Source organism: Patiria miniata, unplaced genomic scaffold (assembly GCF_015706575.1).
Source record: "Patiria miniata isolate m_02_andy unplaced genomic scaffold, ASM1570657v1 HiC_scaffold_2, whole genome shotgun sequence".
Classification (NCBI taxonomy): Eukaryota; Metazoa; Echinodermata; class Asteroidea; order Valvatida; family Asterinidae; genus Patiria; species Patiria miniata.
This window is the reverse complement of record NW_024037058.1, coordinates 4753742-4780574: the sequence shown is the minus strand read 5'-3', so window position 1 is coordinate 4780574 and position 26833 is coordinate 4753742. Positions and strand designations below refer to the sequence as shown.

Sequence of the window (26833 nt, the reverse complement as noted above, 5' to 3'; positions counted from 1 at the left end):
CAATATATTGATATTACCCGATTGTTTATCTCGTGCATAAAAACTGCTTCAGAAGTTTGTCACATCATCATCGACTATAATTTTCATTTTGACTTTTGGATCCCCTAAGTAACCTTTATATTACCCCTTCCACTTTTGTACATGTTCATTATAACTCGAGTTGTGCCCAGGATTCGTAAAACACTGAATTTATGAAATTTTGGGCAATAGTTTTAAAATTAAAGACAACGTTGTGATACAGCAAATGCTACTCTAAGGTTAACAAATTTGGAAATCATCCAGCCCTATAAGTGCCATCACTCTATCCGGCTTTCTCCTGAAGACGATCAGAGCAAACTGATCGGAACGTCGAGTTTCACAAATTTCAGAGCCACACATCTTCTGGTGTTCATACCGCAAATCCTCACTATTAAAATATGGAAATTAAAATATCGGCCCAATTCTACAGAGCTAAGCTGAAAAAATTACTTAGCGAATACATGCACAAAGCAAACACAGTGTTGAAAACCAGTCAGACGCAATACACAATGCATGTCATTTTGGCTGGTGACCATTTTTTACTAATTAAGCTTTTGTCTTTACCAAGGTTTAGTGCTTATCACCTGCATAAAATTGGGCCATGAACAGCACATTATGAACTTCTATACACTCAAAAAGGTTGAGCAAATAAGTTGGTATGTAGACCAGTGTTGGTCGACACATGCCTACACTCTTGGGCAATTTTTTCCCCAATAGTTGGTACATTTCTACCCGAATAAACCAACAATAAGAAAAAAATAATACCAATGTCGAGCAATTTCATACCAATTTCGGGTAAATAACATTGCCTAAAATGTGTTTTTGAACCGTTTTTTTTTTACAGTGTATAAAATTAGGTCTTGTACCTGGATAAAATTGCGTCGAACTTGGTAGTACCAACCTATATATTGTTTACACTTGCAAGAATGACAAGTAGGCCTAAATAAAACTGAGATCAAGTCAGATAACACATAAAACGAACGACACTCCCTAGTTTTAATGACAATTGTTATCATTTCTTTTACCTGACTTTCCAGGGTGCATTGAATGGGGATGTTGCGCAATAACTCACGCGCCAATGTGCCAGTGGATTCAATTCAAGTCAATTCAGTTTTCAGTTTTCCGTCTTAATTCTTGCTAGTACTTTGAGTATAACATGTATAACAAAACAAAAACGAAAACAAGAGGGCGGGGATAGTCAACACATGGCTGGGAAGCTCAGCTGGTAGAGCAACAGTATTGTACGCTTGCCGTTGCAACTTCGATTCCTGCTTAATTCAGTCAATTCACTCAGTTCTTTAAAATGGATTAGAAAGTAATCCCAAACAAAAGAAGGTGGTCACTTGCAATTATGGCTAAAGGATATTTGAGCAGCCAAATCTAATTGATTGAAAACACCCCCCCCCCCCCAAATTTTTTTACCCCTTGATCATAATGCAGCAAGGCTGTACTCAAAAACTGGAAGTCCACATTGTGTATAAAGTATACTGCATACATGGTTTACAAATTAAAAGCTGCATTTGGGGATGGTACGGTGCACTCTGATTACGGAGACCCCTGAATACCACAAAAGTGTTTCAAATTTACACAAAAGGCTTCATCTTATCACTGTGCAAATTTTCTCAACATTACAAACGCAAATGCATGCTACAGCATCCCTTGGTAACTGCACATACGGCCAGGCATATAGGGCGAAGCTCATCTACAAATACAGAAAATGCTATTCAATTTTAGAAGTTTTGTAATTTGGGAAAGTTCATATCACAAAGCAATGTTCTGAAGTTTCTCAATCATAATTCAGAACCCTGGTTTGAAAAACATTTTCTGACAATTTCCTTAACAAACAGACCTTTTTTAATAAATCATATCATCTCAGTTACAGAAACTGTATTCAATTTCAGAAGATCATTATTTTAGGAAATTTCTAATTTCCAGAAGTCCGAATTTCTTCAGTTATGATTAACAAACTGCTGACATTAGTTTGAAAATTCGATCTGACAATAACGTTTACAAATTAAAATCCATTCTACTATTAAATTCATTTTGTTAAGTAACAAGTAAAACCAACAAAAAAAGAGAATACAACTGCAGAACCTCGCTATAAAAGAGCTTCCTTTCAACTTTCTAAAAGCGAATAACTCTACAAGACTGCCTTTTAAACCATTCCACTGTTCAGCAGCAATGAATTTTTTTTTCGAACAGAGTGACCACAACTTGTCACTATTCTGAACACATTTTGTGATTCGTGGTGGTAACCAGCCACATCAGCATTTCTATACTGCATATATACAAGGGTAAGTTTCAATACCAAACACTCATCACATTTCAAGGTTCATAAATATTACACTGTTATCTACAACTCGTTTGCTTAGAAAATCTGCAAAGTCACAATGGACACCAAATCTTCTGTAACCACAATGGTTCAAGTAATTATATAATTATCACAAATACAAACATTTTCTCTGTTTGCTTGATGTACAACACATGTATTTATATATATGTATATAAGCCTCACAAATTTATCTAGACCCCATCCCAAAATTAATCCCTTAATATATGTAACTATAATCCGACATTGCACATACAAAATATTGCAATGTCACCCTTTAGTTAAGTATCTAAATATATGTCTGATCGACCACAGAATATATCATTCAGCAAGGTGGATGAAATGGCCACTTCGAGGCTACTGGAGGGTTCAGGCTCATCATTGTTTTGCAGTGTACCCATTTTAGGGGAGCAGTATTGTATCTTGTGATTGAAATGTAACTTGCCCTACCAAAGAAAGTTTTTTTTAGTATGTCCTTTGAGTGCCAGACAGGTTTATGTGCTTAAGTTAGTCATAACAAATATTAATTGCATGGCACTCTGACTACCAGCTGTTTCTGCTGAGGAAAATATTAAAAATATTACATCGTATTAAAACCCTAACCCCCTGGTACGTCCTCAGGACTACCCTGCTAAATCCAACAGAGTCCAACTGGAGTTTCCTGCTCAATCCACTGTGCCTTATTTTCAGTTGTCTGCTGAATCCAATATTTTGCATCAGGAATGTACACAAGGGGTTTACTGCTCAATCCAACAGGCTCCATCGGGTATCTGACATAGTTGGATCCTGTTGGATTCAGCAGGGTTAGGGTTTTAACCAAATAATCCTTTGAATATGAACTAATGTTGTTTTTTGTGTGGATAGGCAGTGGGTCTTTTCAATTCAATGAGTACAGTGAATTTCTCACAGCAGTCCATATTTGTATGAAATAACAGGACTGATAAGTTCTGCACGATTTGTTTGGAAACCCATGATTACTTCAATGGAACCTTTGAGTCCATTATCTTTGTTCAATTGACAGAGAGCAAATGTTATCGAAAATGTGAATTTATGTAATGTATGTTTTCATGTCATTGTTTAGTATTCCATATCTGAAATGCATAGTCCTTGTTTGAAGTGCATGTTTGCGGAATGATAAATTTGCATTACCAGGATAACTCTGCACGTTTGAAATTTAAAAGCTGTCTATGTTACAAAAGTCAATTGGTGTTCCCTGCTTCTAGCTTTGTACAATGTGAGGCACAGATGTGGTGTGGTATAAATGTTACAACACAAAGCTGGATATGGCAGTACAGGCAATGAGAAGTCTGGCATTTGGTAATTGGTCAGCTTTAGGCCTGTTCACACTATCAAAAAAGCCCATGTTATACCTGGGTCAAACTCTGATATTTTGGGAACCCCTTTTACACTGCAAGAGCCAACACAGCTTCTACACAAGTCGGACGCTTTACATGGGTAACATTCAGCCCTGGTCTGGACAAGGGTTCAGAGGTGATCTTCCTGGTAGAAAACCACAAATTTTCAACCGACCCGTGTACAATGGTGTGAAAGTGAACCATGTCCAATTTCAAAATGGTAGTGCGAGAGGATAGTGTCAAATGGCCTAATTTAAGGGCACTGTCTCCCAGCATTAGGGGGAGGGGGGACATCATAACATAAATCAGTACAAATGCTTCAAAGCATCTTGCATTACAATCGTCTTAAACATAAAATTGCATACCCACTGAATTGATTGTGCATTCAGAAACTTACTCATAACCCTGTTGTATCCGATATCTTTTGGGACAAAATAGAACAAAATGAGATTGTCACTGTCAGTGTCAATGTTCTGCCTAAATGTGAATTTATCTGATTTCTCTAGATTCTTTCAATTATTGGTGCCCATCTTGAGGTTATTACAGGGTTCCCACAGAAAACTGGACATGAACTTCCTTGACTTTTCTGTGCCTTCCAGGATGAAATAAGAGCTTTCTACGACCAATTTCTGTGCTGCTTTGGCATCTCTGGAGCCAATTGCTCAAGAGGCAAGGGAAGCCACTCCCTTTCAGCCTTCCAGTTTGGCACAACACCACTGAGTACCACAAAATCATATATGGGCAATTCCACGGTTACTCACGTTACATTTTTGATGTACTTTTGAGTTTCCTTGGGCTGTAATTACCTTACTGAAAAGGTTTAATAACTGTTATCCCCATGGTAGGTAGAGTAGACCTAGATCTACCTAAGCACCAAAGATGGCATCCAGAAAAATGTGTTATGTACGATAAACAAGACGCACAAAATCGGTTACTCACGTTACGAAAAATGTAACATGAGTAACCGTGGAATTGCCCATAATGCATAAAGAGGACATACACATAAATTTTTTTTGTAGTCACCTGGAATGCAAACAGCAAGACTGCCATAGCCAAATATTAGTATTACACATCATAACGCATGGGTTACACCGGATTTTCCTTGGAATAGCAACTTTCCAAGACTCATTGTAAATTCCATGTAATTGTAATTGTAAATTCCATTGTAAATTCCATGACTTTTCCATGACTGTGGGAACCCTGCTGTTAACACAATAATCTAGAAACGCACATCCGAGGATAAGTTCCACTCCTACCATACATGCAATGGAGTAAAGCGCACGCAACTAGATTTTCATCTGAACACGCACCACATGTTGCAAGCACTGCTTATTACTGTTGGTTCTTATTTCTGTTGGTTCTTATTTACATGACACAAGATGCATTCCAGGTAACAAAAGAGGTGATACAATGAATTCTATAAAAAAAATTAAAAATTCACCAGCTGGGTCAGCTGCTTACTTATCAACATGCTGTGTAACTGCATATTAATTGATCTTATGCGTAGCAGCCATCTTGGTACATTTTGTTATTTCAATTTAGTAACAATGAATGCACACAGGTTCACTCATGCATATCCCAGCAAACAAAGGCATTGCCCTCTAAGATGGCTGCTACAAATAAGGTCTATACATGTACTGTGGCAGCGCCCTCACAAGGCCAAGTACATGCCAATTCACATATTGTTTTTTTTAAATTTTGCTCAAACTAATACCCTGCGAAACTCAACAAACTTGTTTTTTCATTTGCTCTATTAAAAAAAAAAAATTGTAGGTAACACACGCTCTCACAAGCAGTCTACTTTTATCCATTTTTTTCTTCTAATATGACCTCTTCTCAATTAACTACAAATTTTTAAAACACTCATAGTTATAAGACAGCGATATGTCCGCTCAAGGCAGTGTAGAAAGGCAGTGGTGGACGGTCGCTCATTAAATCTAAAAAACAATTCTGTTTCTATTCTATTTCAGCATAGATCCAGCCTTGTCAAGGGAGCAAGAATGATTTTTGTCATGGTTTAAATATATATACACATCTAGGGCCACTTTCATGAGGCTGCTTACATATGTAGGTAGCACACAAATGTACTAAGCACATAAAATATCTGCAGAGCAAAAACAGGTTACCGATTCAACGCCATTTCATACTCCACTTGAAAGCAAAAGCAAAGCAATTTTCATGACCTCAACAATTGACGTTTTACCTAATGAATTGGCTTTGCTCTGAAATTCGAGTTGGGTATGAACAAGGCTTAAAGGTAGAGTAGATCACCTGAAGCTACCCAGAAAGTAACTGGCGAAATTATTGTTAAATAGCTTACTTGGTTTGAAGAGGGTAACGTCAATGAACTCCCTGTGAAATTATTCTTTCTGGCATGCTTTCATTTTGAAGAAAACAATGAAACTAGAAGGCCATTTCCAAAGATGCGTCACCTGACGCATTTTTGGAAATTTCCGTTCGTAGTTGGTTTGTAACTTTGCAAATCCATGAATGGGTGGCGCAAGCATTGACACGATGCACACGTGTGCGTGGTTGCTATTATTTGTTAGTTCAGTGTTTGATATTGTGCAGCTTCAATCAGCTGAATGAGAACGTGTTTCGGATGCTGATTTCGGATGCTGACAACTTTTGCATTGTTGAGCTAAAACTTCATCAGGTTAAAGTTGTTAAGCAATCGTCTTTAGATTTTGAGCACTTTTGTTGCTTCAAACCAAAAAAAAAAATAACAATGCACAAATGACATATGATGTACCCTACCTTTAACACATTAACCCCAACTCCCCAGCAGGATTTACTGGGAACCATATTCCAACACCATATGGGAAACTGCACACACATATTTCTGACTTTGTATCTGGAGGTGTGCAATGTAAAAGATTGCCAGTTTAGGGGTACTGTACCCATCCTGACAGATTCCAACAAAATATGTTGGGGTTTGATGGGTTGAGTTCTGTTAGGGTGAAAATGTCACATGTTCATACATGTACATTCATGCACACTGCTTGTACCCGATACCCAGCTGATATATGCTAAGCGATTTTTTTCCACTCAGCAGCTATATGAAAATTGGGCCCTGGGAAGATCACCGCCATAAGATTTGTTAATGACAAACTATACACACTTTTTTTAAATATAAATCTAACTAATTTTGTACACTCTTTGCAAACCATTGATTATTTCAGTTTTTTTTACAATTGCATTGGTTTCTCCAAAGAAACCCATGGCTCTCAAAGACAACAGGATTACAAGTGCATTGAGATCCAGATCCTACCTTCTTTAACCAACATTTAGTAATGAGTTGCGTACTGGCAGACAATAATTCAGGCAGGACTGGCAGAGGTGTAGACTGCTATAACGCTGTCACGCGCAGCCAGTCGAAGTTCTCAATCTGTGAGAGAGAAGATGGGGAACAGTCTTCAGCGACATTTTTTTTTTAGAAACGTGCCTTCGGCCTCGTGGCATATGGAAAACAGGGGCGCTACATTTTTTCGTGTTTCATAAGCATGAATGGGCTAATGAATTTATCTCAAAGTGATCTCAAAGCAAACTTGACACACAGAAAAGACTAAACACACGCACTTTTCAGCGGTTATCCTATTACATGTTCCTGCAGCAGGAATGGCACGTGCATCTTAAAATAATGCAATACGTAGAGTGCAGTATGAACCGCGGTATATGGGATAATACCACACCGTTGTTGCCATGGATCGACAAATCAGGATCGAGGATTTAAGTTTACTTGAAGATAAATTCCCATGTCCTTGCGGGTGTAGTGTAAAAATTTGGACTCTATACAATACAGACTCCTTGTTTGTATTGTGCAAGTACATGTAGTTGCAAATCAGATATTCTTACAGGACACTAACTGCAGTAGTATCTGAGTCACAGAGTTGTAACGAGTCACTCATTTTTGTGACTCGAGTTGAGTCAAGTCATTTTAAAAAAAGTGACTCGAGTTGAGTCGAGTCATTTTAAAGAAGCGACTCGAGTCGAGTCGAGTCGAGTCGAGTCATTTGGTCAAAAGGTCGAGTCGAGTCGAGTCAAATATTTAGCTCGAGTCAATTCGAGTCACGATTATTTGAACACTATATATACCCAAATTTGTAAAAGGCGGCCATATGTTTAGCCAGCGTTCGAATCCAAGAGCTTTATAAGAAATCGCCCAAAACCAATGATGAAACAACGAATCAGAAAATGTGTTTAAAAATCTGGTTCCTGGATAGTATTTTGTGCGCTCTAGAACCATGAGGTGGGAGATTGTGACACGTTGTATATTTGTACATGACTACTATACGCAAAGTAAAGTGAGCATAAATTTTGCACCGTAAGTCATTGCAAATACTTTTCGCCAAGTTGTGCTTTTATTTTTGGGACTCGAGTCTTATTAGCCTTCACTTGAGTCGAGTCGAGTCTTCTGATGAGGGACTTGAGTCGAGTGGAGTCATTTGCTCGCAGTGACTCGAGTCGATTCGAGTAATTTACCCTTAGGGACTTGAGTCGAGTCGAGTCACCAAAAATTGTGACTCGAGTCGGACTCGAGTCGAGTCATTGACTCGAGTCATTACAACTCTGCCGAGTCAATATATAAAACTTTTTAAGCAGGACTCAACAGCATTAGACAATTACAGGCTCCCCAACATGGATACTAAACCAACTCAAGTATACATCAAAAGAGATCGCTTTTTTTTCATTCTCACATTGAGCTCTGTGGACTGTTTGTCGTAGATGAATTTCTTGCCGTTCTTGGTCCGCCGGGCCAGCGTGGCCGGCAGCTTGCGCTTGAGGAAGTTCTTGGGCTGCAACCGGCGCTTCTGGAGCTGCTCAAAGCTGAGCGACTTCATGAAGCTCAGCTGCTTGAGGGCTTTGAGGGACTGGAGACGGTCCAGCGCATCCTTGCACAAAAGCTGCAAGGGAGAAAAAGATACTTAGATACAAATCCGACAGAGTGAAGCAATCACATGCTTAAAGGGAATGTACAACATTTGCTTTTGTTGTAATTTTCAAAAATAAATGGATTTGGAGGATTAGTATGTTATAGCATATATTGTTACACTGACTTGTTTCACGTTTTGGGTTCGTAGATGCTGGAAAAACCACGAAAACCAATCATGTTCTTGTAGTCTGGTTCCCTGAACCCACTTAAGATGCTGGAGCAATTTATAGACATTGGGGAATTGTACGGTTAGAAAATCAGTCTAGCTGGCTTGTACCCCTTCATGGGTGTGTAATCAATTGCAAAGAAAATGCAGAAAAACTAAATAAGGAACAGTTTTTGAAAAAAGCCATTTTTTTCCAACGCTGGTCGGCCGATCAGCGTTGGAAATTGATACAAAAATACCACTTTACTTAAAAATGTCAGTTCACCAGAAGCCACGATTTTACAGGATGCTTTAAACTGTCATTCACTAAAATTTCAGTATAGAATTTCGTGATAATTTGATCATTTTGTTTTTTTTATGTTTGCAAATGTTGTATCTTCCCTTTATAGATTACAGAGATAAGATTGTCAATTAAAATAAAAGTCTCAAAACTGACGAAACGTCTGAATGACACACATCTTTCTATACTAATGTCTTTCTCCCAGATTCAGATTTCAGACAAAAGTCTGAAAATTTAGAGGGTATAATTAGGAAAAATTGTTGAAAGTTTTGTAATGAGAATTGTTAAAATGCAAACCTGGTAACACAATTTAAACATGAGATCATTAAACCAAGATCATCACTTAAGATGAAATAATGAACAAACACTGAACTAGTGGGTAGGGTGATTATTATCATATTTACTTCTTTGGTTTATGACTGAATGACTGAGTGAATGAATAGCTGTGTCACTGATTGATTCAGGGACCGAGTGACTGCCTGTCTGTCTGTCTGGCTGTCTGTCTGTCTGACCGATTGGATGACTTGTCAATCAACTGACTGACCGACTCCCCGAGTGAAAAACTGACCAACAGACAAATTGACTGACTAAGTGACAGTAAAATACTGAATGGCAGACTGATTGACTATTAAACTAAATGACTGACATGACTGATCGACTTCCTGACTTCCTCCCCGACTGACTTAATGACTGAGTGACTGACTGACCAACTGATTGACCTACAGACTACTGACTGAGTACTTCGGGCGATTCACAATGCAGTGCAACACCAAGAGTTTGCCACGGAGAGTTCGTTTTTCAAGTTTACGGTCGACACAACATGGCCCATTTGAACGAGTGTCAGTAGAAAACTTGAGCTAATTTGTTATAGATTGGGGCAAAGCATTCTGCCGCCTAACAAAAAAAACTCCATATTGATAAAAGGAAAAGAAAAGGGCAAACAGATACTCGATTCATATGCTTACAAACTTTCTGGCCGGAAAAACTAACAATTTCAAATGTCCCGCGCTGCAAATTTGTCGACCATCTCCCACAATGCACTGGGAAAAATGAACTCTCCGTGGCAAACTCTTGGTGGTGCACTGCATTGTGAATCGCCCGAATTGAGTAATTGATTAACCGTAACTCCCTAAGTGTCGTTGCTAGGAGCCTCCCTGCATCCTACAAAATCCACCGCCGTGTAGTAAACCAATGGCACATTTCTTATACTGATACTATCAAGGAACGTTAAGCCCCATGTAAAGAATACCTATTAAACAGTGGTTTGCCTTGCTGGCAAATTTACAAATTGATAAATGAAATATGACAAATTGAAGGTGAAACCCAAGTTTGTGTAGTAACTGTATGCTTTAATAATCAGCTATACATCTGTTCACATTATATCCAAGTATTATATCAATTAACATTGGATACACCTACTTATTACTGCAGTCTTGAGTGTACAATGTGTAGTAGAGCGGAGAGCGGAGAATAGACAATAACCGCTAACATTGTGCAACTAACAATATCAACTAACAAATCATTATTAGAACCGGTCATCCATGGTATATTATCGTTTACATGTCAGAAACCATCTGTCTAGAGCAATACAAACAATAATGAAATACCATCATGCATTATATTCCCCTTGGGAACTGCCAAACACGATACAGCTAGCGGAACAAAACATGCGGAAACCAATTAGCAAAAAAAAATTACAGATCAAAATCTAAGACCACCTTGTCAATGCCAATTTCCATCTTAAAATACTGTACTGGCCTTTGGCCGAAAAGTGTGTCAATGTTTTGACAAATGTCTGGTCTGCATAATGATTCGGATTCTGTGCACAATTTTCTGAGACCACTGTTCTCTAGCTGTCCTCGACATTCTGGAGAAATGCTTCATCTTGCATGCTGTGTTAAAGCATTTTGTGTTGGTGCCTTGTGGCAGACATTTGAAAAGTATACGGACCAGCAATATCCCAAAAGTTATAAACCCTTGTTTTATAAAAACTTTTTAAGTAGTGTAAAGTAGTGTCAAGTAGCGTCTTTAAAACCTCATTATTTGAAAACTATAAACTACTTTGAACTAGTTAACTATAAACTACTTTTTAAACTAAAACTGTTTTGTGTGGGCGGGTTTGTGTCAGCTGATGAAAACGTCTTTCATTTGCACACCAGTTTTTATCGGTTGCGATGAGGTACCATTCACTACTCCAGACTCAAGAAACACCAAGTTTTGAGTAAATGGGTCTGGGAACTAGACAAGGCAATGTAAGAAGTTTCCGGATGTCTGCTCCCACCCGTTTTATTACCCCATGATACACCGTTTTTGTAACTGCTTTTGGTAACCATGTTCCTGTGTTGGCCCTAATGGACGGTTAAATCACCTGCGTAACCAATTCGTTAGCCTCAGGGCTGCATGAGGTAGGCAGTGAGTACTCCATGTGAAAGACCTTACTGCACATCAGGTGATGGTTAGGTGCTCCCTTGACTGGATAGCTGCCTGTCAGTAGAGTGAACATGATGATGCCTAGGGACCACCAGTCAATGGCGTGGTAGTATGGGTCCTCGTGGAGAATCTCTGGGGCTGGGGTAAATAGAAAGGATGCGTAATGGACAATGTACACAACTACCCATTCAATGGCGACAAAGAGAGTTAACCTACATGATAGTACAAATGGACGCAGGATGCCCAAAATCTGAGACAAATAAAACTTAATGTACACGATTCCATAGGGTTGTCTAAGGGGCATGGCTAACTCGCAAACGGCGATCACAGGTCAGTTGTTGACAGCCGTGATGTGGGATATGTCATGCGTACTACCCGAGGCGAAGCCAAGGGTGCAGCATCCTGAGGGCCGAAAAAAGCGCCAATCAGCAAAAATACTGAAGGAGTTTAACTCGCTATTCGAGAAATAAATTACATCATTGCAGTGTTAAACCTATTAATTACTGTGAGCTTTCCTGCCACTGCCAGATATGACATTGAGAGGTTCAAGTTCTCTGTTGCAAGGCACGCAGGTTCTAAACATGGCCCCTTCATGTGCGAGCAATATGCAACGCGGTGTACCGCTCATACGGCATCATTACAGCTCATAGGGCACTATACCGCTCATAGGGCACTAATACCGCTCATAGGGCACTAATACCGCTCATAGGGCACTAATACCGCTCATAGGGCACTAATACCACTCATAGGGCACTAATACCGCTCATAGGGCACTAATACCACTCATAAGGGTACTAATACCGCTCATAGGGCACTAATACCACTCATAGGGCACTAATACCGCTCATAGGGCACTAATACCACTCATAGGGCACTAATACCGCTCATAGGGCACTAATACCACTCATAGGGCACTAATACCGCTCATAGGGCACTAATACCACTCATAAGGGCACTAATACCGCTCATAGGGCACTAGTACAGCTCATGTGGCAGTGGAGTATGTTGGAAGATTCCTGGAAAACGGACACTTGGCTGTTCTAGACCAATGAAATTACACTTTCCAAGGCACGATACAACAAAGTTACATGTAGACAGATTATGTATCATCCAATCAGGTCATTCAAACTAAAAATAAACCCTTTTCAGAAATTTCAGAATCAATAAATTGTAAACAACTCTGAGAGTTTTATTGAACAAATTAAATTTTCCTCTAGGCTTTTTGGGAACTTGAAGGTAAAAAGAAAAACCTGAGTGATTTTCCCACAGAAGTACACAATTTGAAGACTCTTGCATGTTTTCTATACACAGGACTTTACAAAACCTGAGCAAGGAAGTGAAACGGAATACTGGTACTGAAACAGACACAAAGTATATGTACTAAGTTTTCAGCTTGCTATTTGTTAAAACTGTAACAGTACCTCTTGTTGGGGTTAAAAAAGTTCATATATACACACCCATATACTGCAGTGTGCCACATATTGTGTTGGTTCTTGTGCCACGTTTCAGCCATTTGGCCAGGCCAAAATCTGTTAATCTGATGTGGCCGTCTTGGTCAAGTAGAATGTTCTCCATCTAAATAATGAAAATGTTTGGAAATAAATCTAGATGTTCAGCGACTCGGTCCAAACTAATGTCATTGCTACGGGTTAAGTAGTTCATAGGGACTGCCATGTCTTTGTAAAACAAATTTTCAATAATCAACTTTATACCCCTTGCAGGTAACCCGATGTTCACAGTGACATTTTTGATAGGTTACTGGTTACACCCTAATGTGTAGTTATTTCTTGTGCTCCCTATTCGGGCGATCCACAATGCAGTGCGCCACCAAGAGTTTGCCACGGAGAGTTCATTTTTCCCAGTGCATTGTGGGAGATGGTTGACAAATAAGCCTTTTCGGAGTTCCAACTGCGCATTCATAACCTGTGACAACGCGCATTGTTTGTCTCAAATGGCCTTTGACATCATCGCGCCACTGACTTTACAAAAAGGCTGTTCGTGCATTGTGGGTACTGTCAAAGGGCATTTGAGACAAACAATGTGCGTTGTCACAGGTTACGAATGCGCGCCGTTGGAACTCCGAAAAGGCTTATTCGCAGCGCGGGACATTTGAAATTGTTAGTTTTTCCGGTCAGTAGTTTCATAAGTGTATGATTCGAGTATCTGTTTGCCCTTTTGTTCTCTTTTTATCAATATGTTTTCTGTAAGGCGGCAGAACGCTATGCCCCAATCTATAACAAATTAACTCAAGTTGTCTACTGACACTCATTCAAATTGTTCATGTTTTGTCGACCGTAACCTTTCAAAATAGACTCTCCATGTGGCGCACTGCATTGTGAATCGCCCAAATTCTTGTGACTTTGATGCAAAGCCTTAATTAGGGGAAACAAATTGCATTTGCAATTGCAAAAACATGACATTAATTAAAGTCACTGCAGTTTTCAATGCCATCATACCATGCCAATCACTTTCATTTCTAGCGAGTGTGCTCCTTTAAGGGCAACAGAATGATTTCCGTCAGTCTTTAAAGCCAAAAACAATGTAAAACAAAAACTTTCTCACATTGTTCTTAGCTCTATGAAACGATGCGATCCAGATTTAAATGCACATGGGTGTTGTAAACATAGAGCTACATTAAATTACTAGAGCGCTAACTCGATGTACAAAGAGATGCCTGATGTGCGCATCCACGTTTGTACACAAACCTATGGAGAACTAGAAATTTGTACGTATTTTGTATGTCTATTTGCATATCCGCGTTTGTATTCCATACCGGTGCGTTATCAAAGCCAATACGCCCAAAACGGAAACAAACGATCAGCAAATGAGCGTTTCATTTTGCTCTACGCAAACAGCGCAACGCGTGAATGTATTCGCTGCAGATGCTTTTTGCCGTGACGTTTTTTTAACTGTCATGACGCGCTTGTTTGTGTATGTTCTACTTGCGCGTTGCATGTAGGGTACACTTTCAAAATTCAATCCATCTAATTTCAGTATGTTCTACAAACACGCACATGAATTCAAAATGTCTGCACCCAGGACAATTTCAAAGCGTCTCCGCGCGCAATAATGAGGAGTTAACGCTCTAGTAGTTTAATATAGCTCTATGGTTGTAAACAAACTTTCAAAGTACTTCAAAGGCCACCGACTATCACAAACATACACAAGCAGAATACTATATGACCAGGTGGATATCATGCTACAAGGCAGAATGATAAAGCAAATAAAAAAAAAACCCTATATATCGGTGATGGTTAAACCCGATACTGGATCATAAACAAATGGTAATTTGCACAAGTTTGTTTATTCTTCATGAAACTGAGAGGGACTTTAGTGTAGGTGGAAAGCGAATGACACGTGTTATTCAATGTATCAGCATGCATAATGTCCAGGGGCAACCACATGGAGATGCTATACACAAAAATTTACTTTAGCTAAACTTAACAATCAAGAAGTCATGTGATTTACCTACCTATACTATACAATGCTTGTGATTTTTACAGCTTATTTCTGTAATGTAAATTTGCTATGCAATCATTTTTTTGGCATAGCAGCTCCATGTACCTTGGCCCAGAAATCGATTACATGTAGTTCTGAAGCCGAACCAAAAGACTGATCAGAGAAACATTTGCAAACCAAAGCTGAACTGACCAAACCTCAGGCTTTACTAGCAGCACTGGAGTCAATGATAATATGTGTGCAGGCAAAATGCTTCTACATGTATACATGCACAGTTACTCCGTGTGTGAAATAAACCATATGTGAGACAAGTTACATGAACTACGGCGAGTGGATGAATCCAGTTCCTGATATCAAATATCACGACTACAAAGAAAAATGCACTGGGGGAAAAAAATCTGAAATAAATTAGTGGTGGGAGAAATCGGAGATGTCAAAATCCAGTTATCCTCATTTTTTTCAAACCGAATAATGGTTATCTGATTTCACTGGAAGTTCCCATCCAGCTCACAGTCATGCCAACAAAAAGTGACGCGTGAGGCAGTCCTTCTGATTTGAAAATCACAGGTGTGTGGAAAAAAGCACACCTGGATTTTTTTAAGGCGTGTGATTTTTCTAGGCGTGTGATTTTCTAGGTGAGTCATTTTTCTAGGTGTGTGATTCTATGGTCCAAGCTGGGATATATTTCATAATATTCATCTTGGTTTACAATATAGCCATTTTCTCTTCACTGACATACTTTATTTTTCACAAATTATGAAGTAAAATTATGCTGTAAATGTTGGCCGAGGTGTGCGGTACTGAGGGATTCAGGCGTGCGATTATTCGCACTTCTCAGGAAGCTTTTAGGCGTGTGATGGCGTGGGGGTATGATCGCACGCCTCAAAACAGAAGGACTGGTGAGGTGCCACATGAAATGCCCTCCCAATGACTGGGTTTAGTTCGCACGATTCAGTGACCAATGGGCCTGTACAAAAACACTCCAGAGCTGTTATGTTGAAAAAATATGGATGGGAACTCTCCGGTAAGTCCAATGGGCAGGCTATTCATATACCAAGAAGACCACTAGCAAGTGAATGCAGTTACAGAGACCAAACAGCAATTGACCTATTTGTGGTAGAATCGCGTTACAATCACGTCAATGCAGCTTGTGAGATATTGTCCAATTACATGATATACAAATGGACGCTGAACACGCAAAATCTGAGTCAAACAAAACTTAAGAGTACAAAAACTCCATAGGGTTGTCTTAGGGGCGTGGCTAACTCGCAAACGGCAATAGGTCAATTGGGGGATGTTCCAGTTGCTTTCTTTAGCCTGCATCACACAAAAAATGCAAGGCTTAATATTTTTGTAAGGTTGGTTTCGAATATCCGGTTTCCAAAATCAAACCGAATAGTAGAATTTTAACCAAATTTTTAGAAATCTGGATTTAAATCCCACCACTAAAATAAACAATGCAACTGGACACTAAGTAGACATTCAACGGAAAACAAAAGAAGCAGTTGGCATGGACATAAAATAATACAATTAATGAAATACATGCAAAGGGAAATCTTGAATGGCAATGCAAATGAAAATTATAAGTGTAAAAAAAGTACCTCTATAAAGTTGATATTGACTCGACAAAAAAGCGAAAATAAAGTTGCAAAAGTAAAGTGCAATATAACGCTTTACATTGGTTTTGTTTACAGTACACTGAATTCCATAAAAGTCAAATGCAATATTCTTGACAGCATAATGTTTCTACAAACATCTGGTAACATCTTTGGTTACACGTTTTTTCAATAAAACCTTGTCCTAATCAAACAAACAGTAAATGGATGTAATTCAACTCGGGAATACGCTGAATCATCCTGAGGGCAGCAAAAGTGTCCAGTCATAGTGAGTAAGCATTTCGAGAAATTCCAATCAAGTTACAACAAACTGCACTCAAATCATAGTCTTCACAAAAGTAAACTTTTCGTCACTGCAATATGCATTTGGAATAAGGAGATCTTATTTCAGAATTGAACCTTCATCGGCTACAAATTGTGAGATGAAATTTCATGCAATGGCTAACTGGAAAATCCGTAACTTACAGAGAGACGAACAATAAGCAATTTATTGTTCAGAGGCAAGCTCTTATGGAAGCATGGAAAAATAGCATTTTCAAGAGTTTCTGACTTTTCTTAAATTCATTACTCCCAAGTGTACACAAGTCGAGCTTGGCTCAACCCAACAAAAAGAGTTAGAAGTCGCCAGCGCTATATATTTAAGAGATAATCTCTTTTTTTTTTATAAGTCGAGCACAATGCAATCAACAGAAACAGCTAATATCTTTCATCAAAACTATAACGAACCACCCTCGAGAAAAAAATATTTGGTTATCTGAAAAATTAGGCCTACACTTCCATTTTTCTGTCTGATGGAACAAGATCCACTTTGTGAAAAAGAAGATTTGCTCACAGAAGGCACAAGAGCACAGGCCACAAAACATGGACAAAGTATCCATTTATTTGGTCAAGAAATAGCTTTTCTACAACTGACGCTAAACTGTTTCCCCTTGGTGACCAAGCACATGCATAATTCCAGCAAGAAATATAGTGTAATGACACTGAGATGGTTGCTAAGGTTCTCAGATGAAAAATAGCCTACGGGAAAATATATCAGCCGTTCGAATAATCAAACCCAGTTCCAAAAAGGGAATAACTCATTAAACTAAACTGTACACCTTCTTATGAGTATTTTCATGGGATTGGGTATTAAACATGATATACAATGTACAAAACAAATGGGGAGATGCATGGGGGCAGGTAGTTCAACTCAAAATGATGGAGTCGAGGTGCTGATGATAATGATGATGATCGTTGGTGCTACACTGACACTATGCGTCTAATGTCATCTAGACATGCCAGGCCACAAGTGTGTACGGACATAGCCAGACCTACTTTCAGATCTCTAAAGACAATGCCGGCGTTATGTAGAAAATCCACGACCAGTGCAAGTTCGGCTATGTAGAGCTGTACGGCGGCTTCCGAGAAAGCGCCCTCTAGCAGCCAGAGCGTGTACAGGTCTCCATGGGTTGCATAATCCATGACTGCTTGTTTTGGAGAAATGGTTAAGCACACAGTGGATATGAAAAAGGGTAAGTATCCAACAAATAGTGTCAGGTAGGTATATTTGTAAAAGAATTATTTTGTTAGTAAAGTTACAAGAGAAAGCATACAGAGAACAAAACACTTAGAAAATAAATACCAAATACACATTAACAGCAAACTCAGCAGTTTTATCATATTATATTCAAATGAACATTTAAAATCATGTGATTTGTTTGTGTGTGTGAAGTTTATGTATAACACTTGTTTATGATTGATAACCGTGGTCATGTTTGATCCAGTTGTTACATGGATGTTGTTGCTGAAGTATATGCAATGAAATTTTCCATCTTTCTCAAATATGCTCACATAAAAAAACACGATAAGCAAAAATCCCTCCTCGGCAGGGGTCTGGTTATACACATCTATTGGATGACAGTTTTTAACTTTTGCATTTCCTAGACAGCCCCTGTACAACCATTATTGTTTTTATATGTTTATGTCTGAAGATTTAAAATAAATATATAAATAAATAAACTACAGCAGAAATTCTGCAATAATATTTCACAGTTAAGTGAGGAAGTTTGGCTTGTGTGCACATACCTATTCCCCGGACTAAAAATTAAGTATTTGAAGGGTTAGCATGGAATATCTGCGCTTGAGCTGCAAGCACAATTTTGTATTGCAAGCAGTAATCCCGTGGTTAGTAGAACCATAGAATGGGGTCCTGGTTTTGTTAAACTTCAAAAGATTAAGTGGTATATATCCCAATCTTCGCTGCTTTACTTTGGGTTTTAACTCAAAGAATTCATAGCGATTGTGTAGTTACGGGCCCCTTTCTTATAAGAAAACACAAATCCACATTTAGGTGTTTGGACTCACCAAACCAGCTAGTGATATTTACAACCAATGTGAGTGCCATAGATAGAGGGCAGGGTTTTGATTTTTTGAGGGAATTTTTGGGGTAAAACAACGATGAAGGTGACAAAACACAACATGAGTATAAAGTTGACGATCACCATGACGCACCGTTAATGCGCCAAATCACGTTCATTCGCATGACATCAACTGAAAAACGCATAGGAAAATCGCATTTTCTGTCAAAAGACAATGTTTTGAAACTACAAAAAAATAGGGTCATTAGAATTTTAAAAAGACTGCTGAAAGTTGAAGAAGAAATTTGGGAATGATAAAAAGCTCTCGTGACTAAAAGGAACACAGATGAAAGAAGTGCCCATAACTACACAATTGCCTAAATTATTAACTGGATACTGTGTTTTGTTAGATTGCGACTGGAGAAATTGATATGAAATTGCCTGTACATTACCAATGTGCAGATGAACCTTGTTCTGCCATGTCTTGTGTATTTGCACTATGAAGGCATGATGACCTACCATCCTCTGATAACAAAACAGAAACAAAGAGTTATTTATTCGTAGTGAAGTTATATTTTGGGACATGCACTGCAAGTAAACATAAAAAACCCAGAAATATTTTCACTTTAATGAGGTTGCTAGGAAGTCAACAGGTGGTGTAGCACAGCCAACTGTTACTGTCTGAGAGGTGTGTAATATTCACACTGCATAAACACAAAAAGCCACACATACTGAAATTTGTATCCTTGTGGAGAAATTTCTTTGTTCTCGTGTACTAAAGTTTTCGAGTTTGAAAGTAGGCCTACAGTTTCAAAATGCTCTTATTTTAACCAGAATTAATTTCCTTTGCTGAAATTCGTACTTAATATCCCTTTTCTAAAACTCTACCATTTGCGACAATCAACATACCTTGGAAATTCCTAGTTATTGGGTAAAATCCATATATCTGTTTCGTGAAAACCTTGTGGAGACGTATTCATCTATAGAAATTGCCCTGTGGAGACGTATACAATCTTTTGTTCCCTACTGTGTGCATGTCTCCAGAGGGCACAGTGTATCAGGTCAGTATAGCCAGTCAGTCAATATACACAACTTGGACACATGGCACAAGATGCATGTACCCGGTATACACCTAACAGGCAACAACCTTTCTCTTCTGAGTCACTGTGAAATTCCCTAAGTTTTCCCTGATTTTTTTTAGTTTTCCATGACAGGAAAATAGAATCTCATTTGCAAGGTTTTCCTTGATATCCAGAGTGACTGGTAACCTGTATCTATGGGAAAGAATAAAATACAATATTTGGGACACAAAGTACAAGGATGTGATTGACATGTAGTATAGATGGTTTTAACTGACACGGTGCAGGTTACAGAAGGCACAAAAGATAAGAAAAAGAAAAGAAACTAGAGATTGTGGTTGTAACTAAAAGCTGTTCCCAAAATGTTTTTGACTGCTTATTAGATAAAGAAAATTACTTAATGATTTATCCAAAGATTGTCACTTTAAAAATTGAAATGATAATCTTTAATAATTGCACTTCCGCTAACACCCGACGTAAGGGTCACAAGACCTTGACATCTACTACAATGCGCCGTGAAAATGCGCATATAATATGTAGTATGCATAATAATGGTCAGTTTTGAAGAGCGCCCCCATTTGGAAGATGGGTACCAGCCCCCAGATTTTCTGCTAACAGAGCCTCCGTCTATTTCCTGGAGACCGTAAGCATAAGCACAGCAAAAGGCACGCTTACTTCAGAGGAATAATTTGCTTAACTCTGCGACGCAACAATAGAAATCTCTATGCACATGCGTCCGTCAGCACATCCTCGCCATGAAAAAGTGTTTAAGGTTAGGAAATATGTCTGCTATGCTAAGCACATCTTTTCTGCTAACTGTTAAGCAGCGCCGTGAAATTGGGCCATGGTCTGACAGCTGTTGAAACTTGAAGCACCTAAAAAGCTTGAGCAGTCTAGGTATGGATGAGGGAGGGCGCTGTTGCAGTTTAATAGTCCATTACATCGACTGTACTTACTTGAATGCATGCCTCGTCTTTGCATTGCTTCACTGCATCGTTGCGTATGATTTCCTGCTTTGACATCACCTGCAATGCAAAATTGGTTGGTTGAAAGTCAAGGGAACGTCCAGGGAAGTTGAAAATCGGCGGGAACAACAGATGGACAAGTATCAACTGTTATTTAAAGGGGCACAAGGTCCTGAAATCCTCGAAAATTCCATGTTTTGAATTGTTTACATAGCCTATTTCAAACATCTGGTTGAAAGGAAACCAACCTAATGTCTTACCGTTCCCGAGAAAAGAAAAAAAAACCTGCTTGTTTACATCGGACACGACGGAGCACGAATACATTTTTCGTGTCGTTCTCAGTGTACAATAAACACGTTGTGTGTCTCGGGAACAGCGGTGACCAATCACCAATGCAAAAATAGTGGTTTCTTCAACGTCTGCAAAAGACGAACACTTCACGAATGAAATCACAATTAGCATCCAAACAGCTCGAATTTATGGGGTCGCAAAAGTGGACCCCGAAATTCGTTCTCGCACGCATAATACAGGAATAACACAAAAACGCCCAGTTTTGAAAGGATAGTTGTGTGGATGTTTATATCCTACTTTTAAATGTTATTTCCGATTAAAATCTTTTCTTTCATAGCGTATTTTGTAGCCCAATTGGGCTGTTCCAGGACCTAGTGTCCCTTTAACTACATGTATATTCAAACATATTTGCAGTGTGCAAACTGATTTCACACAAGCTTTCAAAGGTGCAGAGTGTAAGATAAATTGTGTACTGCATTCCCCACTTTTTGAATGTCCAGAATCAGAAATTTTAATGATTTTTTTTCATCCTCATCCCTCCCCACCAATGACCAAGTGTTTGAAAGAATCCATGCCCTTGCCTGATACTCACTTTCATGGCAAAGAACTTCTTGTCAGACTGTCGCTGCACTTTCAACACTTCCCCGTAGGCACCTTTGTTGATTTGGTGTAAAACCTGTGGCAAAACATCTATATAATAATACGAAGTCTCTGTTTGGATGCTTGTTTCGATGTTTGTTTGGATGTTTGGCCGGGCTTATTCTCAGAAGTGGCAGGTTGCACAGCGCTCAAACTCGGTGGGTGGGTGAGGCTTGGTCCAACTTAGATTTTTCCAACCTTTGTTATAAGCGATTGCGACCCGGGGCCCCTCCCCGGGGGTCCTCTACTCTCCGTACGTTGCTACTGTGTCTGAAAGGGGAATTCCCAAGCTCTGTACGTTGCTATTGCAACTCAAAGGGGAACACCCAAGCAACAGGCCCATATGACTATAGAGGTGGCTGTTCATATGGGTCTGTATCATACAGCGTACAGCGTGACAAACACAGCACCGATTTCGGGCCGGTTTCGGGTGCAATAGTGAGTAATGCATCTGAAAGGGGACACCCCAAGCTACACCCCAACATAACTATAGAGGTCGCTGTTCATATGGGTCTGTATGATACACATTGACAACAAGAGCACCGATTTCTGGGCGGTTTTGGGCACAACAGTGAGTTATGAGCTCCGTGCGCGACCAAAAGAGGGCGCGTTTTTACCTCTTTTAAGAGCTCCGTGGACAGGGGACACAGCGTGCGCGTACTGTACTGTACTGGTTCGTGCGCAAAGTATGCACGACTTCCTGAGTGTGCAAAAGCTATATAGCAACGGCGTCTTCGCGTGAGCGTCAGGCGTCGTCAGCGCGCAAATACATTCGAATTCAACTTGCAATGGTGTCCGAGACTAACCCCACCTCCAATAACTTTGGAGACATTCGAAATACGCAATGGATGGATAGGGAACCAGTCTAGATCACCCCAACTCTCCTTTTCTGACCGGTGATGGGGTACTTATGCAAGGAGCGGATAGGCCGGGCGGATTCGGGCGCAACAGGGACTAATACATCCAGCAACTCTATGCGTCCGACGAACCACTTAAGCCGGGGAACTGCCTAGGTGCGTCTCTGTGATATGAATGGATGTGACCCACAATACAGTGTGCATCCAGCAATTCCCTTGGAGGAGGACAATTCTCAAATTCACAGTCGGCATCCTTCATTATTTACATGTGAATGCATATTACAAAAATGCACTGGGAAGTCTCGCAAAATTATTGAACTATTTGAGATATGGCCTTAATGTTGAACAATTCAAAAAGCTATTAAAAAATCACATGGTGACGTCACCTCATTTTTCACCTATAACCCAACCCTGTTTACATACATACTAAGTTTCGACCTAATCAAACTTGTAGTTCTCCAGTTACAGGACTTGTAACATAATGGGCAATTCCACGGTTACTCACGTTACATTTTCCTAACATGAGTGACCGATTTTGTGCGTCTTGTTTATCATACATAACACATTTTTCTGGATGTCATCTTTGGTGCTTAGGTAGGTTTAGGTCTACTCTATCTACCATGGGGATAACAGTTGTTAAACCTTTTCAGTAAGGTAATTACAGCCCCAGGAAACTCAAAAGTACATCAAAAATGTAACGTGAGTAACGTGGAATTGCCCATATGGACCTTAAAAGATGACTTCACATAACCCATGATGATGTCACCGTGAAGTGACTTTGTTTTATGTCAAAAGTGCCGCGCTTAATAGTACTTGTACAAAATCTACAGGATTTGGGTTTAGATAAACAAGGTTAACGAATCTGAGCAAAAACAAAGGCTTTTCTGCAACTTTGCTACATTGTATGGGCTCCGTGCACAAGTACCCCTTCAACGGCCAGAAAAGGAGAATTGGGGGAGATCTAGACTGGTTCCCGGCACATCCACTGCCGATTCGAATGATTAAAAGTTATTTGGTGCGGAGATTAGTCTGGCAGACCATCCAAAGTTAGATTCAAACATATTTGCGCGCCGACGATGCCTGACGCACAAGCAAACACACTGTGGCTAACAGCTTTGACACATTCAGGAAGTTGTGCGTACTTCGCACGCGAACCAGCACACTAGTACAGTACGCACACGCTGTGTGTCCTGTCCAAGGGGCTCTCAAAAGTGGTAAAAACATGCCCTCTTTTGTTGGCGCACGGAGCTCATAATCAAACTTGTCCAAATACCCTTAGACAAGCTTAGGCTGACTTTTTGCAAATACATGTAATGCAATGTAAAGTTGTCATCTTCATGGTAACCTCTTGTGAATCGTTCAAGTGGGTTAATATGCTAATTTCACATACTTTATATTCTTTTTCACCGCTCCTAGGATTGACAGTGTACTCGGGCAAGAAGATGGCTTCGGTTCGAGGCACGGGCCACGTGGTGCGGGAGGCCAGGTAGGGATCGGTCAGCGAATTCACGCTGCGACGTCGCCGCGACGTGCGCGACCACACCCGCTGGAAAGTATAGGCACTGGCACTTCTGGGGATCTGTAGACAATGCAACAAGAAAATACTGACAGTTGAGAAAAAAACCAAGAGAACAAACAATGATTAAAAATAACTTCCTCAGCCATTTTGCTAGGATGTAGCCTCAATCCTGCAAAATCCTCCAATTGGCCTCATGGAAAAATAACATCTAGCCTCAATCATGCAAATTCCTCCATTATTTCTTGAATATGATCCATGGAGGGGTGACTACTGCCTGAATACTGCAAAATCCTGCGGCAGTGCATGTCAATATGTTGAGGCTTGGCCAGTGACATCCTGCAGCAGTACAGAGGATTTGAAGCACAATCAAGGCCTATATTTATGCATGGCTGAGCAAAAACAACACAAGGTCCGGCCCCAGACCTTGACAAAGTGCATCCTACGAAATCAGTAACGCACTTTTGCCATGTAACCTCAATCCTCCAAATTCCTCCACTTTGGCAAAGAGGATTTTGAAGGGTTCAGGGCGGTTAGGGGCAAGTAATTTTAGATCAAATACATCTTAACAACATGTCTGCTCAAGTTTTACATTATTTACACAGGCTCAGCACCCGATTTCATCAAACTCCTGGTAACTTGTGATGAATAGCAGCGCAGCGCTGCGACGCATTGTATCCCTACGATGCGTCGCAGCTGCGACGCAGCTGCGACGCATCCTGCGATCCATTTCACAAAACACGTCGTAAGTGTGACGCGTCGTATGTGTATTTATAGCACAATTCAGTGACTGTTTCATGTATTTAGTCAGCGTACAGTAACTAGTCGTCTGATATTCAACAAAGAGTCGTCGGATCTCAGCTCTAAATTTGTTAAAACGTAAAACAAAATGGCAGTCGTGCGATGCAATTTTGACGGAAAACAAGCTCTCAGTGGATCGTATAGCTACTTTGAAATTTCAACTGCAATATTCCAGTCTAATTCATAATTATTCAATGAATTTTCTGTTTACAACTTTACACACATTGCCTCGGTATTATAATCTCGTTTATGTAATGTTTATGGCATTAAACTGGCTAAGAAAGGGACTCTTCTTATTTTGCGATGACCACTAGACACATTGTAACTTGCGACGTGTTTTAAGCTGTTGCCAAGGAACTAACGATGCGTTCAACTCATCGCAACTTTCTTGAAATGGATGATACGACGCGTCGCGAGTTGCGATGTGTTACACATCGTAACTTGAGTTGCGACGCGTCGCAGCGCTTAGTGAATTCGGGTGCTGAAGTGGTTGCCTGTCCTCCTATTATGTGGTCAGGTCTCCAGTTACTCAACATACTCACATCTTGTCTACGGTTACCGCTCAGTCGGTTTCCCATGTCATCAGCAGGAAACAGCCGTTGGGTTAAGTAAGGCACTTCTGCTGTTGCTATTCATTATGCCCTTCAGAAAAGAAAAAAAAACAAGTGAGAAATCAGTAATTCTAATAATTTAAAAGTGATTGCCAGGTTATATAGCAAGGAGTGAGTTATGGTTAACAATAGTTTGACTAATTTCACTCAATCTCAGGAAGCGATAACATGTCCTTAAATCGTGCCTGGTCAAACTTAGCAGGGAAATTAATGAAAACACTCAGAATACACTCAGTCAGATTGATTCAGAATTTTTCAGACCACTCTCAGTCAGAGCATAGTCATAGCGTTTGTGCACAGGGTGTGATGTCATGGATGGCCAGGTACGAGTCTATGACATTCTTTCCAACATTTTTTAGTAATGCTCGCATTTTTTTGTTTTTTTTTGCAAGTAGGCCTATCCAATACTTTAAAAATCATTTGCCAAAGTGGACCGCTCAACATGCTCAACGCAGCCCTGATCGAGCATGTCGAGGCTCGAGTTACCATGCATGATTTAATAAGCAGGTCTTTCGGGACCGAGTTGGTTGTTATGTTAGATTTCAATCTTGATTGTGTTGAGAGATGTCTTCTTTAAGAAATATCAACGCTAAATAGAATCCCATACAAGAGTTCAATAAGATCACATTCTGATCGTGCTTACAGTTTGATCCCTTCTTCGTCGGACATCGTAATTGTATGAGGAAAAGTCTTGCAAGGCGGAACGAAAAGACGTCCGCTTTCTGAATTTCTTCGTTTTCTCGATGATTGTTTCAAATTAGACTTGTGTAAAAGTCCTTCAGACGTCACCTCATAAACATTGCAATTTTCTTGACGAAATATCATCAAGAGGTGAGAAAACAATTAAAAGCATAATCAATTGAACTGCATTGTTTTGTTTTTGTAAATTACCATACGACATAACTAAAAAAATGTATACAAGTTGCAGACAAGCAAGCAAGGAGAACGACTTAATTAAGTTTAGTCTGGGATCTTTGTAAGGTCGTGAGAGGGCGCCAAATCAATGTTATGGGGGGGGGGCGTGGTGATTTGCTTTGACAAGTTTATTATAGGTTAATCTTCGGAAACTTATGTAGCTAAAATAATTACCCTAAACAAGATCTTTTTCTTTCCTAAAATGATAAACAACAATAAAAATGTAGAAATGGCTGG

General features: G+C 39.7%; 1 protein-coding gene across 1 annotated transcript; it reads right to left on the bottom strand.

Moving 5' to 3' along the window:
* Nucleotides 1-6410: 6410 nt before the first annotated feature.
* On the bottom strand, nucleotides 6411-26515 carry LOC119726122 (ribosomal protein S6 kinase-related protein-like). Its single transcript, XM_038197731.1, has 11 exons — nucleotides 26325-26515; nucleotides 25613-25712; nucleotides 24144-24332; nucleotides 21850-21933; nucleotides 20958-21026; nucleotides 19375-19447; nucleotides 17901-18049; nucleotides 12969-13086; nucleotides 11450-11649; nucleotides 8400-8606; nucleotides 6411-7090 (listed from the first exon to the last, which is right to left on the bottom strand). The coding sequence occupies exons 2-11, from the start codon at nucleotides 25646-25648 to the stop codon at nucleotides 7052-7054; spliced, it is 1164 nt and encodes a 387-aa protein (XP_038053659.1). The 5' UTR covers nucleotides 25649-25712; nucleotides 26325-26515; the 3' UTR covers nucleotides 6411-7051.
* Between the last annotated feature and the right edge of the window lie 318 nt (nucleotides 26516-26833).